Source organism: Pituophis catenifer, unplaced genomic scaffold, assembly GCF_029215685.1.
Source record: "Pituophis catenifer annectens isolate HBS135680 unplaced genomic scaffold, rPitCat1.0.hap2 SCAF_1, whole genome shotgun sequence".
NCBI classification, from domain to species: Eukaryota; Metazoa; Chordata; class Lepidosauria; order Squamata; family Colubridae; genus Pituophis; species Pituophis catenifer.
The window spans coordinates 167,192,946-167,207,474 of NW_027256881.1; the positions used below are offsets into that span (position 1 = coordinate 167,192,946).

The 14,529-nt window shown below is 44.1% G+C and overlaps 1 protein-coding gene across 1 annotated transcript in view; it reads left to right on the top strand.

Moving 5' to 3' along the window:
- The window catches only part of TRPM8 (transient receptor potential cation channel subfamily M member 8), a 380,221-nt gene that overhangs the window by 272,568 nt on the left and 93,124 nt on the right, over nt 1–14,529 (top strand). The window contains exon 15 of the mRNA XM_070933161.1: nt 11,221–11,333. Coding sequence (XP_070789262.1) covers nt 11,221–11,333 — 113 coding nt within the window. The remainder of the gene's footprint in view (nt 1–11,220; nt 11,334–14,529) is intronic.

The following is a 14,529-nucleotide window of genomic DNA, read 5'->3' on the forward strand; positions in this document are numbered from 1 at the left end:
CCAGCCACCTGAACTTTATTCTTGTAAGAAGCTTGTAGAATTTCATTTCTGATCCTCCTAGTTGTAAAGTAGATCACCACATCTCTTGGCAGCTGTCTTTGTTTTGCCAACCAGGAATTAACCCTGTAAATTTTATCAATTTGGATTGCCACATCTTCTGGTCTTCCTTTAATTATCTCTGCAATAGCATCAGCACAAATGTCTTTTAAATTTTCTTTACTATTTTCCTTCAGGCCTCTCAATCTCAGAGCAAACTCCATAGATCTGTATTGTAACATTACCAATTCATCATCCACTTTCTCTGTTCTAGTCATGACATCACCCATTTTGCTTTCCAAATTTAAGTTGGCTTCATTAATTTCTTCAACTTTCCCATCAAGCTGAATAACAAGATTTGAGAGTCCTGATACAGCAAAAACAATATCATCTCTTATTTTATCGTGCTCCTTTGCAACTGCTCCCTTGATCGAGCTTATGTCTTCCTCAATTTTCTTAAATTTCCCTTCAACAAGTAATGTTAAATTTTGCCAGACAAAGTAGTTTTTTTTTCCTCTTCCCTCCACACTCTCAGTTCCCAGCAGTTAATAGGCAGCTAATCCACTCTCCCAGTGCAAAGTTCTCAAGCACTTTCGTTTTTGGCTTTCACTTTCAAAGTGAAAGACGCCATCTTCCGCCTCCAGCTCAAGATTCAAATTGGAACAAAGTAACTTCGGAGTTAAGGTCTGTACTTTTAAGGCTTGTTCTCCTGTTTTCCGCTCTGCCTGCGCTTGAGATCAATCAAACTCACTTTTAAAAGCAGGATCGGATTGCGGCTTCTTGCCCTGCTTTTGCAGAGTCATCCTGGCTCCGGAGCTTCTTGGCAGGCTGACTGAGGAGCTCTCACCCTCCAAGCCTCTGGGAATGATCCAGAGGACTTTCGGGGGGCTCTACTCTTGCCCACCGGCTCTCCTCTCCTTCTTTTCCCGAAGGAGAGTTTTTTCAGCCGCTAGACATCCAATTTGCGCTGTCAAAGAGGCTTTTATGGAGACACAGGGCTGGCGGTCATAAATGACCCTCCACGGAGCCTGCGGTGCCAACCGGAAGTCGTTTCCAGGCATCTGGTCTTAATAACCAGCTTAATAACAGGGTGCCTTAGACCACTGTACTACCAAGGCTCTACTCCCACCTCCCTGCTTCAAGCAGTTGAAGCAGGGTATGGCAAACCCCCAGCTGATGTAATATTCGCTGTATGAGATGCTGTATAAGATGCACAGACACTTTGGGGGGGAAGTGCATCTTATAGTCTAAAAAATACGGTAAACAAACAAACAAATAAAATAATTTTATTCTCAAGAAAAAAAACTGAATAAAGGTAAAGGTTTCCCCTGTCTAGTCATGTCCAACTCATCTCTGTTTCTTAGCTGAGGGAGTCAGTGTTGTTTGAAGACACTTCAGTGTCATGATTATACTCTGAGGTGCATGGAACACTGTTACCTTCCCACTGAAGTGGTATGTATTTATCTACTTGCATTTGCATGTGTTCAAACTGCTAAGGTGGCAGGAGCTCAGGATCGTGAATCTAGTTTATTAACTTTCCAGCTGACAAGCTCAGCTTTGTTAACCACTGAGCGATCATACTCAGTGATTTAAAATACAAAATTTAGTCTTGATAGAATATGATTTTTTACTATTGTAATTCTTCCTCTCTTTTTTGTTTCTTTTTTCAATGCTTTCAAATTTTGACTACTGGCAACTGCTTGAACTACTCCCTGCAGTTTCCTTGGCAAGATTTTGGAGCTGGTTTGCCATTGCCTACTTCCTAGGGCTGAAAGACTGTCCTAAGGATATCCAGCTGGCTATGTGCCTAGAACTCACTGTCTCCTGGTTTCTATTCTGATGCCTTAGCCAGTTTAGTGTATTGGTTAAGTCATCAGGGTAGACACAAGGAGATTGTAAGCCCTAGTTCTATCTTAGTCATGAAGTCAGCTAGGTAACTGTAGGTCAGGCACTTTCTTTCAGATCTTTGAAGGAGGCAATGGCAAACCACTTTTGAAAACCTTGTCAAGAAAATTGCAGGGACTAATTGAGGCAGTCATAACTCTTCCTAATCAAGACAAGTTTAGTTTCCTCCATCTAGAAACATCTGTTATACATTTCCAAGTTCATAAATAATTATTCAGGAATAGATCTTTGTTGTTGTTTTTCATTTTAAACATACCCAAATATAAGTCTAAGTGCTATTGCTATTGCTAAATATTTAGGGTTGCCAGGTGTCCACTATTTGAGCGGACAGTCCACTTTTTTCACATTATGTTCACTATTTTTTTTTTCACAAAATAGTGGACATTTTTTTATTCAAAAGCTTTATGATGAAATGGTACGTAATCTAAAGCTGTACAGTCTAAGAGAATAAGGATAGGAGAATCGCGTTTTGTCTTTTTTTTCATAAGTTAGAATGAGACAAAGATCGAATACTCATTGCAATAATCACATTTTACACAACAGCGAAAAAATGCATTAAAGCAGTTATCTTTTGATATCAAAAATGTAGTAATGAAGGTTTTTGCCGAATTTTCGAATTCTGCGAAGAAACGAGAAGCGTTGAAATCATTTTTTGAGTTTTGTGGGTCAGAATTCCATGAAGTTTTGTGCCATGTTCCAACACGTTGGTTAAGTTTGTTTAAAGCGGTCGAAGGACTTCTTTTAAACTGGATACCTCTAAAATCGTATTTTATTTCTCTTGGATCTGATGAGTGCCATAAGGTTATCTGGAACCTTATTTCGGATCAAGAAAATGAACTCGCAAAGGACGATGAACCAACAATTTCAGAATTGTATTTATATTTCACGCACTTCTTCATGTCAATAATGCAAGACACCCTACTGAAGCTGGGAAGCAAGAAAATTCTTGCATGTGATCTTCACATTATCATGTGTAAGCTGCGTGATTCTTTGCAAAAAAAATATGATGAGCAGTTTTTTGGAATGAAAGTTTTATTTGCCTTACGTAAAAAACATTTACCTGAGAATGCCGTGCAAAAGTTCAAGAAAGAAGCCATCAACGTGTATCAAAGAGCCACACTCTCTTCAATGAAATTTCTGCCTTAGAAGAAGTTTATGTTTATCTGCAGGGCGATTCATCCCTTGATAAGTGGACATACTTTTTCAAGAAAGAGCCAGCTCCAAGTTTACTGAAACTGTTCCAGTATTGTGCATCAATTCCGGTATCAAATGCAAACGTTGAACGAATTTTCAGCGTCATGGGAAATTTGTGGACTGACAAACATAACTGACTGCTTGTATCAGTTCGAAGTGAACTTTGTATATTTTTTAATATTTCTCAACGTTGTACTGAAATTAAAGAATTATTCCTTAAACACAAAGAATTGATCAAAGCTGCGCAGTCAAATAAAAAATACACACAACAGCAAAGTAAAATGTAATTTAATATTTTACATATTATTATAATATATTTGATGTTTTGAATTTTAAGTAAAGTTTTGAAGTGATTATTTTAATACGTGTTAAAATGTTTGTAAGAAAATATATAATTTAATTGTAAATTTTTTTATTTTTTTACTACTTAACCCCCCCCCCGCTTGTCCACTATTTTTTGGAAGCAGACCTGGCAACCCTATAAATATTTGACCTTTTTAGCAGTGATTTTAAACCTTGCTAGTGGTATACAAATTTATTTATTTATGTATTTATCAAAGTTAGAGACCAGCTATCTCACTTTCTGAGAGAGTCTGGGTAGTGATATTTGTTTTTCATCCTCAACTTCCACGTCAGCATCTGAGTTTTCTCTTTATTGATTTGATAGTCTGATATAGAACCAAACTGTTTTATATGTTCTATCAACACTTCAACTGTGTTGAAGACTGATTAATTATTAGTATGATTTCATATGCAAATAACTTCAGTGTATGTTCTTGTGCACCTAATTTAACTTTTGTTTTTTATGTTTTTATCATATTTGAATTACTAACCATTCTAGTTCTTGATTAATTACCATCTATCTCTTAGGAGAGAATCAGAAATTTCTTCTTCAGTTTAGACCCCTACAGTTTAGGGGTCCCCAATCCCCAGTCTGCTACTACTCTGTCTGTTATGTATGTATCTATTTTGTGCAGGAAATTCAAATGCAGCAATGCTTGTGATTGATTAACGCGTTTTTCAGAACTGTATATAAGAAGGGCTGTTGCCTGTGTTTCTTTGCTGAAGTCTCACCCTGAATTAAAGAGCTGTTGTCACTAGCTTGCTTGTGCCTCTCATTATTCTGTTATTCAGGTATTACGGAGACCTGGTTGGGCCAAGAGGGGGGGGTCCCCCTCGTCGAGATGTGCCCACCAGGTTTCCGTGCATTTCATCAGCCAAGGGCCCAAGGGAGGGGTGGGGGAGTGGCGGTGATTATTAGGGAAAGTCTTTGTCCGAGGGAGACCACTGTTCCTCAGATAGCCGGATGTGAGTCCCTTTGTGAAGTGGGGCCGTGGGGTGCAGATGGGTTTGCTGACTACGTACCTGGCTCCCTGCCACATGACAGCAACCCCGCCTGAGCTACTCGATGTCATTGCCGGGGGTGGCGGTTGATACCCCCAGACTTATTGTCATGGGGGATTTCAACCTTCCATCTGCGGGTGAGGCGTCAGAGGTGGCTCGGGAGTTCATGGCTTCCATGACGGCCATGGACCTGACCCAGTTAGTTCAAGGCCCCACTCACATAGGGGGACACACTCTGGACTTGATTTTTATCTCTGGTCAGTGGTTGAATGATCTTGGTAGAGGGGACCTAGATATCAAACCCTTGTCATGGACAGATCATTCGCTCCTCCACTTAGACTTTCCTACCGCCTTCCCCCGCCGCAGGGAGACGGAACCGACCAGATGGTTCCATCCCAGGCGCCTGATGGACCCCGAAAGGTTCCTGACGGAGCTTGGGCCATTTCCTGAGACTCTAACACATGACTCGACTGAAGAGCTGGTGGCCGCCTGGGAAAGGGCGGCCGCTGGAGCTTTGGACCGCGTTGTGCCTTTGTGCCTCTGACCCAATGCCGATCTCAATTGGCTCCTTGGTTCTCTGAGGAGCTGAGAGAGATGAAGCGTCGGAAAAGACGCCTAGAGAGCATTTGGAGGATTAGTCAATCCGATTCCGACCAGACACAGGTGAGGTCTTATATCAAGACCTACCTAGTGGCGATAAAAGCGGCAAAATCTAACCATTTTTCCGCTCTTATCGCATCTGCAGAGAACCGCCCAGCTGCCCTGTTCAGGGTGCTCCACTCCCTTCTTTGGGGGGGGAGTGCGGGAAGATCCCTTGCAGGGTCGTGCTGAGGATTTTGTGCAATTCCTGCATGATAAAGTCGCTTGGATTTGGGATGGCTTGAACTCCGATTGGATGAGTCCACAGGAGGAGACGAGGGCAGGTCTTGAGAATGTTATCTGGGAGGAGTTTGATCCTATGACTCCCGAGGATGTGGACAGGGTTCTGGGTAAGATTAGTGCCGCCACGTGTTTATTGGACCCGTGTCCCTCCTGGTTGGTACTGGCCTCCCGGGAGATTACACGAGGCTGGCTCCAGGGAATTATAAGTGCTTCTCTGAGTGAGGGTGCCTTTCCTGCCGCCTTGAAAGAGGCGGTAGTGAGGTGCCTCCTCAAGAAGCCTTCCCTGGACCCGGCTGAATTAGCCAACTATCATCCAGTCTCCAACCTTCGTTTTGTGGCGAAGGTTGTTGAGAGCGTGGTGGCACGACAACTTCCCCAGCACCTGGATGAAGCTATCTATCTAGACCCGTACCAGTCGGGCTTCAGGCAGGGGTACAGCACAGAAATGGCATTGGTCGCGTTGGTGGATGATCTCTGGAGGGCTCGGGACAGGGGTTGCTCCTTTGTCCTAGTCCTATTAGACCTCTCAGTGGCTTTTGATACCATCGACCATGGTATCATGCTGCAGCGGTTGAGGGGGTTAGGAATAGGGGGCACCGTTTTGCGGTGGTTCTCCTCCTTCCTCTCCGACCGCTCACAGTTTCTGTTGGCAGGGGGGTAGAGGTCGACCTCGAGGCGTCTCGCTTGGGGAGTGCCGCAAGGGTCGGTCCTCTCACCCCTCCTGTTCAACATTTATGTGAAGCCGCTGGGCGAGATCATCCGTGGTTTTGGGGTGAAGTGTCATCTGTATGCTGATGATACTCAGCTGTACATCTCCACCCCAGACCACCCCAACGATGCCCTTGATGTGATGTCTAGCTGCCTGGAGGCCGTGCGGGTCTGGATGGGGAGGAACAGGCTCAGACTCAATCCCTCCAAGACCGAGTGCACCCCGATATAGTCAGCAGGTGCCATTGCTGACTATTGGGGGTGAATCTTTGCCCCCCACAGAGACGGCTCACAATCTGGGTGTCCTCCTGGACGCACGGCTGTCTTTAGAAGAGCACATGACGGCTGTGGCCAGGGGGGCCTTTTATCAGGTTCGCCTGATTTGCCAGTTGTAGCCCTTTCTGGACCGGGACGCCCTGCGCACGGTCACTCACGCCCTTGTTACCTCCCGGTTGGACTATTGTAATGCTCTCTACATGGGGCTCCCCTTGAAGAGCATTCGGAGGCTCCAACTGGTCCAGAATGCGGCCGTGCGGGTGGTGACACCCCTCCTGCGCGAGCTGCACTGGCTCCCAGTGGTCTTCCGGGTGCGATTCAAGGTGTTGGTTACCACCTTTAAAGCGCTCCATGGCATAGGACCCGGGTACCTTCGAGACCGTCTTCTACCACCAATAGCCTCCCACCGGCTAGTCCGCTCCCACAGAGAGGGTCTCCTCAGGGTGCCATCGGCCAAGTTATGTCGGCTGGCGACACCCAGGGGGAGGGCCTTCTCTGTGGGAGCCCCAGCCCTGTGGAATGAACTGCCCCCGGAAATACGTAAGATCTCTGACCTCTGGGTGTTTCGCTGTGCACTGAAGACCCTGTTGTTCCGCCAGGCTGGCCTATCAATATAATAATTTTAAATTGGGGTGTTTTAAATTTCTGGGGTTTTAAATTGAGCCAAATCTATTTAATCATTTTAATTTTTAACTGCTGTTTTGTCTTGTGTTTTTAAATAGGCTGTACACCGCCCTGAGTCCTTCGGGAGAAGGGCGGTATAGAAATAAAATTATTATTATTATTATTATTATTATTATTATTATTATTATTATTATTATTATTATTATTATTATTATTTATTGGTTAATCCTTAGTGAGATTCACAGCCTTTGAGGCTGGTTAATAGCTCAGCAGCTCGAGTCCTAACCAAGGACCTAGGAACTGTTAAGGTATCGTCGGAGGATGTAAGCTGTTCCGAGTAAGGTGGTTTTTTGTAGAGTCAAAATGTTCAAGTCCGGCAAATTTAGAATTTCTAAATAGCGGGGTAGCCCTTTGGGTATTGCTCCGAGGGCTCCAATTACAATCGGGACAACACACAATTTTTTTTTCCACAGTCGCTCAACTTCAATTTGTAAGTCCCGGTACTTTGTGATTTTTTCTTGCTGCTTATCTTCAATTCGTGCATCACCAGGTATTGCAATGTCAATGAACCATACTTTTTTCTTTTCAACTATTGTTATGTCAGGTGTGTTGTGGACCAAGTGCCTGTCAGTCTGAATCCTAAAGTCCCACAAGATTTTGAGTTTCTCATTCTCTAAAACTTTCTCAACCTGATGTTCCCAGTGGTTTTTGCTGTACTCAAATCCAAACTTCTGGCACAATTTCCAGTGAATGATTTTAGCAACACGGTCATGGCGTTGTAGGTAGTCAGTTTGTGAAATTTTGCTGCACCCACTGATCAGGTGGTCGACTGTCTCATCTTTCTCATTGCAGAGGTGGCATTTGCTGTTGGTGGTAACATGTTGAATTTTTGCCTTCATACAGTTTGTGGCTAGGGCTTGTTCTTGAGCTGCCAAAATAAAGCTTTCAGTTTCTTTTTTCAGTACTCCTGATCTTAACCAGTTCCAAGTTAGTTTCTGGTCAGCTTTGCCTTCAATACTTTTCAAGTATTGGCCATGCAGAGCTTTGTGTTTCCAATTTTCAGCTCGCTGCTCAATTACTTCTTTCTTATATTCTGCTTTTGTTTTAGTTGTCTTTAAAAGGCCTCCTTTATTTACTTCCTTAATCATTGGTTCTTCACTTTTCTGGATGTAATCATTCAAGCTGCATTTTTCTTCTTCCACAGTCTGCATTATTATTATTATTATTATTATTATTATTATTATTATTATTATTATTATTATTATTATTATTATTCTCGCGCTACAACATTGGTGACGAAGGTGGGATTGAGGCCACAAGAAGCAAATCAAAAGAGCTCTGAGTTTCAGGCAGGGTGACGAGCGGACTAAGGAGACATACTGCGATGTCTGCCTACATTCCGCCAAAACCCTTCGACCCGACCCTAGAGAAGTGGGGGCCGTATCTGACCAGGTTCAAGTGTTCCCTGGAAGCAAGTGAAATGCAAGGGCTCTCTGCGAATCGAAAAAGAGCCCTTTTCTTGAGCCATTGCAGGCCAGACTGTCAGCGTCTCAGCGCTGACATAGAAAAGGGAGATAAGCTCTGAACTTTTGCCTGCTAAATCCCTTTGAAGCTCAGTCTCTGTGGAAATGAAGAGGGGGGAACATTCCTGTGAAATGATGAGACAAGAAGTCAGGAGAGTGACTTGGAAGATAGCCAATGAGAAGCAGAGAATTGGGGATCAGAAAGGGAGGGATTGGGGGGCAAAAGGTCAGTCTTGTCCGCATCGAGTCATGATCCGGTTGCTGTACTCGAATAAAGAGAAGATTTCCTTAAAGATTGGCAGTTTGGAAATTCATTTATTTTGAGATAGCATCAAAGTCTGACACAGACGTTTTCGAGATGGCCGAGTCCCTCTGCGAGCCAACCCCAGTCCAGACAGTTCTACAAGCAAACCTGAGAGCCCACTACGCTCCCGTCCCTTCAAAGTTTGTACAACGCTATGAACACCGGCAACGAGTACAAAGAGAAGGAGAACTGGTCAGCGCATATGTGGCTGCCCTTCGAAAAGCCACAACGCATTGCGACTACCAGGATCTAGACGACGCACTCCTCGAACAGTTGATTTGTGGAGTGAGAGACACCCGACTACAGAGGCGCCTACTAGCGAAGCCAGATTTGACATTAGCCGGCGCGCTCGACGAAGCCAGAGCACATGAAGCGTCCACTAAGGCTTCTGAAGCGCTACAACGGCCACAGCCGAGCAAAGACAGCCCGAAGTTAGCCCCTGTCCATAGAGAGGAGGCGCAAACCAGTACAGAGGAAGAGTCAGACGAGGACGTCTTCCACACGGACAAAAAGAAGAGTGAGCAGAGTCGCCGCTGCGAGAACTGCTCGAGTTGCGGTGGAAATCACGAGAGACAGTCCTGCAAATACCGAGACGCCATTTGCAGGCGCTGTGAAAAGAAGGGCCATCTGGCTAGAGTCTGTAGAGCTCAATTTCCTCAAATTAACAAGTCACGTGACTATCACGACCAACCAGAACCGACACATTCAAACCAGCCAACCAGAGATGGTGGCACGAGAAAACGGCGCAAGAATCAAAAGCGAGAGACCTACAGCACGAGAATTGGCCAAGCCAGCACGTCTGCAGAGGAAAAGGTCTACACGAGAGTAGAAAATGAAGGGAGACCATGCGACATGGAAATCGACACTGGGTCTACCCTGTCAATCATGTCCTGGGCTACGCTTAAATCGCTTCTACTGAAGTTCCAGAAAAACCAGCTGTAACGGCAACGAGTTCGCCTCCTCGACTACCAAGGAAACCGAGTTCCTGTGGAAGGCGTGGGCATGTTCCGGGTCACCTACTGTGAGTTCCAGAAAGAACTTCCCCTGACCATCGTCAGCTAGCCGCTGCCAAGTCTCCTGGGCCTAGTGTGGTTTCGAGCCCTTGGCATGGGCTTCACGGGCGTCCACAGCATCAGCAGACCATCTCTTAAAGAAAGCCTCCTACATGAATTCCAGGACGTTTTTGAAGAGACGCTAGGCAAGTATGTGGGGACCACTATCTCTTTTAATTTAGACCCTAATGTAGCCCAAATTAGGTTAAAGGCAAGATAAGTACCATTTGCCCTAAAACCAAAAATAGACGCAGAACTTGACAAATTAATCAAACAAGGGGTGCTAGTTCCCGTAGATCACGCTAAGTGGGAAACCCCAATAGTCACGCCAGTAAAGTCAAATGGATCAATCAGAATCTGCGCTGATTATAAATGCACTTGCAGCATGTGTGGGGGAGTATGTCTTACTTTGGCTGAAAATGGCATGTTGTGTTGCTCATTTCCTAACTCAACATTTTGAGCTATTATCAATTGTTTATTTGATATGAATTCTTCTACAAATCAGTTAAAAAATCAAAAGACCAGGAGAGTGCATTGCAAAAGAACCTGAAAGGATCAGAACACACATGAAAAAGACAGAAATAACTAGTATCATTGTGCTACAAAAAATGGTGGGATTTATATTATGTACATTTTTTATTTAAATACATTTTTAAAAAACTTGTTGTGCGTGTAGTTCTTCTTATCCTCAGAGAGGAGATACATTCTCTCCAAATCATGAGAATAGTTTTCTTTTCCAAGTTACTCAAACAAACAAAAGAAAAAAAAGGCCCATTTGATCTCCCTCAACAAACTCTAGTTCATTTGAATCAATGAGTCTCCGTTCTAGAAATTGTCCCCTGAAATTGCCTTGAAAAAAGTATTGCTTGTAACACAATGCTTTCAATTGCACATATATGCATTTTCTAAATGAAAAAAATGTTGAGAATAATTTTATGTGCAAATCTGTGAAGGTTTAATTGTATATAAGCTAAATTGTATATAAGCTATATTAGTTAAAATGTATATAAATCAACTGGTGTTTAAAAAATTAAGTTGTAGTCACTGTATTTCTCCATCTGGCATTGGTGAATGAGGTTTGTCTTACTGCTCCTTGATCCTATTCAGGGTCATGTCTATTGTTTATGCCAGGGCAAAAGTTCCCAATATAAGATCAATCTTTTCCCCTTCACTATTCTTGCAATTTATAATTCAAAATGTGCAAATATAAGCAATATATTTGGCTGTTAAGTCTGCTTAATTTCAATAGTAGAATTCTACAGAAACTATTCAGAGCATAATATACATACCACTGTACTACTATTGAAGAATTAGGGCATTTGACTAGATCAGGCATCTAAAGCCCAAATGATTTCATAATTCTATCTTTCAGAATTTTCTTTCCAAACAATGGTATGGGGAAATTTCCAGAGACACCAAAAATTGGAAGATCATTCTGTGCCTTTTCCTTTTCCCTTTAATAGGATGTGGCTTCATTTCCTTCAGGTAAAAAAAAAAAAGCCTTTTATTATGAAGTATATTGTCCATATATGAGTGAATGTAACCATGGCACTGAAAAATCTGATTTATAACCATTTTTACACTTATGACCTTTGCAGCATCCCCTTGATCATGTGATCAAAATTCACATGCTTCATAAATGATCTAGACGAGGGATTGAAGGGGAACTCGTAAAATTTGCAGATGACACTAACTTGGCAGGAATACCGTATTTTCCAGCGTATAAGATGACTTTTTAACACATGAAAATCTTCTCAAAAGTCGGGGGTCATTTTATATGCCCGGTGTCGTTCTCCTGTAACCAGGCAGACCAGCCCGAAAGGCTCTGACAAGCCTTAAATGGCTCTGGCGATCCAAGCTCTGACGATCTGCTAATCAGGCAACTCAGCTGGGATCACCAGAGCCATGGAGAAGGGAAAAACTTTTCCCCCTCCAGCTTGCTTACCTTAGCTCAATGGTTGGGGGTCAAACAACCCTTTCACAGGGGTCGCCTAAGACAGTGGTCACCAACCGGTGGTCCTTTGGTGGTCCGCGGAGAAATTTTTGTATTTTTGCATTTTTGCAGGTGGTGCAATACAGAAAAACGAGCGCAGCCCTCGCCATCTGGAATGAATGGTGCTGTTGTGGCGGTGGGGGAGGGGGCGGCAGAAGTGGGAAGAAGCGGTGTTTGCGATGGCTGGAAGCTGTAGGAGTGAAGCACTACTTTCATTTGTACGGCAACAGCATTCCGCCTTGGTATATTTGTGCCAGCCAGTGGTGCAAGGCAGCCCTCCTCTCCTGCTGCCTGGGACTCAGAGTGGTAAATGGCGTCTGATCTGGAGAGCAGCTGGATTTTGCTCTCTAATCCGGATGCCAGATCGTCCCCCTGCAAGCTCTCGTCTCTCGAGGAGCGCTCCCTGAAGCGGGGCTGGAAACTTTGGTTGGGCTCCTTGAGAGGAGAGCTTGCAGGGGGGTGATCTGGTGTCTGCAATGGAGAGCAAAATCCGGCTTCTTCTCTCCGCTGTAAAAGCTGCATCAGGATTCCACCTTGGTATATTTGCAGCACAAGGCAGCCCTCATCTCCTGATGCTTGGGATTCAGAGCAGCAAATGGTGACTGGTCTGGGGAGCAGTCAGATTTTGCTCTCCATTGCGAATGCCAGATCAGCCCCCTGCAAGCTCTCGTCTCTCGAGGAGCGCTCCCTGAAGTGGTGTGGGAAACTTTGGTTGGGCTCCTCGAGAGACGAGAACTTGCAGGGGGCCGATCTGGCATCCGCAATGGAGAGCAAAATCCAGCTGCTCCCCGGACCAGTCACCATTTACCGCTCTGAGTCCCAAGCAGCAGGAAATGAAGGCTGCTGCAAATATACCAAGGCAGAATCCTGATGCTGCACTTTCAGCAGAGAGATAAGGGCTGCCTTGGCCATCGGCTGGCGCAAATATACTAAGGCGAATGCTCATGCTGCACAAGTTCAAGTAGTGCTTCGCTCCCACACTTCTTCCGGCCCTCAGTCTCTCAGGGAGATGCTTGATTTCCTCTCAGCCCCAAGACACTGGCTGGCCCATGAGATGAGAGAGAGAGAGAATGAGAGAGAAAGAGAGAGAATCAGAATAAGACAGAGAGAGAAAGAGACAAAGAATGAGAGAGAGAATAAGAAAGAGAGAATCAGAATGAGACAGAGAGAGAAAGAGACAAAGAATGAAAGAGAGAGAAAGACAGAATGAAAGAGAATGATAGAAAGAGACAGAGAGAATCAGAGAGAGAGAGAGAGAGAGAGAATGAGAGACAGAGAAAGAGACAGAATCAAAGAGAATCAAAGAATCAGAGAGAGAATGAGAGAGAGAGAGACAAAATGAAAGAGAATCAGAATGAGAGAATCAGAATGAGAGAGAGAGTGGGGAGAAAGAGAAAGAGAGAATGAGAAAGAGGGGGAGAAAGAGAATGAGAGAGAGGGGGAGAGAAAGAGAAAGAGTGGGGGAAAGAAAGAATGAGAAAGAGAGGGGGAGAGGGAAAGAGAATGAGAGAGGGGGGAGAGAGGGGGGAGAGAGAAAGAGAGAATTAGAAAGCGTGGGAGAGAAAGAAAGAGGGAGAGAGAGAGAGAGAGAGAAAGCGAAAATGAGAGAGAGAGAAAGAAAGAATGAGAGAGAAAGAGTGGGAGACAGAGAGAGAGACAGAGAGGAGGGAGAGTGCCTGAAGGACCCCATCCCGTACTGAGAGTCCAAGTGCTTCAGCAAGCGGCGCACTGGATTCGTATTAGTGGTCCGCGAAATTTAAAATTATGAAGTTGGTGGTCCCTGAGGTCCAAAAGATTGGGGACCCCTGGCCTAAGACCATCGGAAAACACATATTTTTGATGGTTTTAGGAATAACTTTATCGTTGGGGGTCACCACAACATGAGGAACTGTATTAAAGGGTTGCGGCATTAGGAAGGTTGAGAACCACTGCCTTAGCTGCTTGCCTTGCTTCGCTTGCCTGAATCCATTCCATCAGCAAGCAACTCCCTACCTGCAATCAAGCAGGCAGGGAGTTGTGGACTTCAACTCCCGGAATTCCTCAGCAAAACAAAGTTGGCTGAGGAATTCTGGGAGTTGAAGTCTACAAGTCTTAAAGTTGCCAAGGTTGGAGACCCCTGTTCTATTGGGTAAATTTTTTTCCCCTTTGGGATCTTTAAAAAAAAATAGTTAATTGGGGTATTTTTTAGTTGTTCTTTTTTAGACCTAGCCATTTAAAGTTTAGGAAGTTTTAAATTTAGCTTTCATATAAAAATAAAAATAAAATAAAATAAAATAATATTTGTGCAGCTTTCTGAGATTTAGTGTGTTTCTGTAGTGTTTCACTCTAACTACACAAACACACAAAATCTCACAAAGCTGTATGTGGAATTTTGTGTGTGTAAAGTATGAAAGTTGGTTTTTTGGGCTTTTTGTGGCTGTGTGAGGTTCCTGCTTGTTGCAGGAGCCATTTTGGGTCTAGCACAGCTGCTTTTACATTGTGGATGAGCCAGTTGTGTTGTGTTGTGTTGTGTTGTGTTTTGTGTGTGTGTGTAAAGTGTGAAAGTTGGGTTTTTTTGGGCTTTTTGTGGCTGCGTGAGGTTCCTGCTTGTTTCAGGGGCCATTTTGGGTCTAGCACAGCTGCTTTTACATTGTGGGTGAGCCAGTTGATGTTTTTTTAATTTTTATTTGGTGTGCGTTGGAAGAGGGG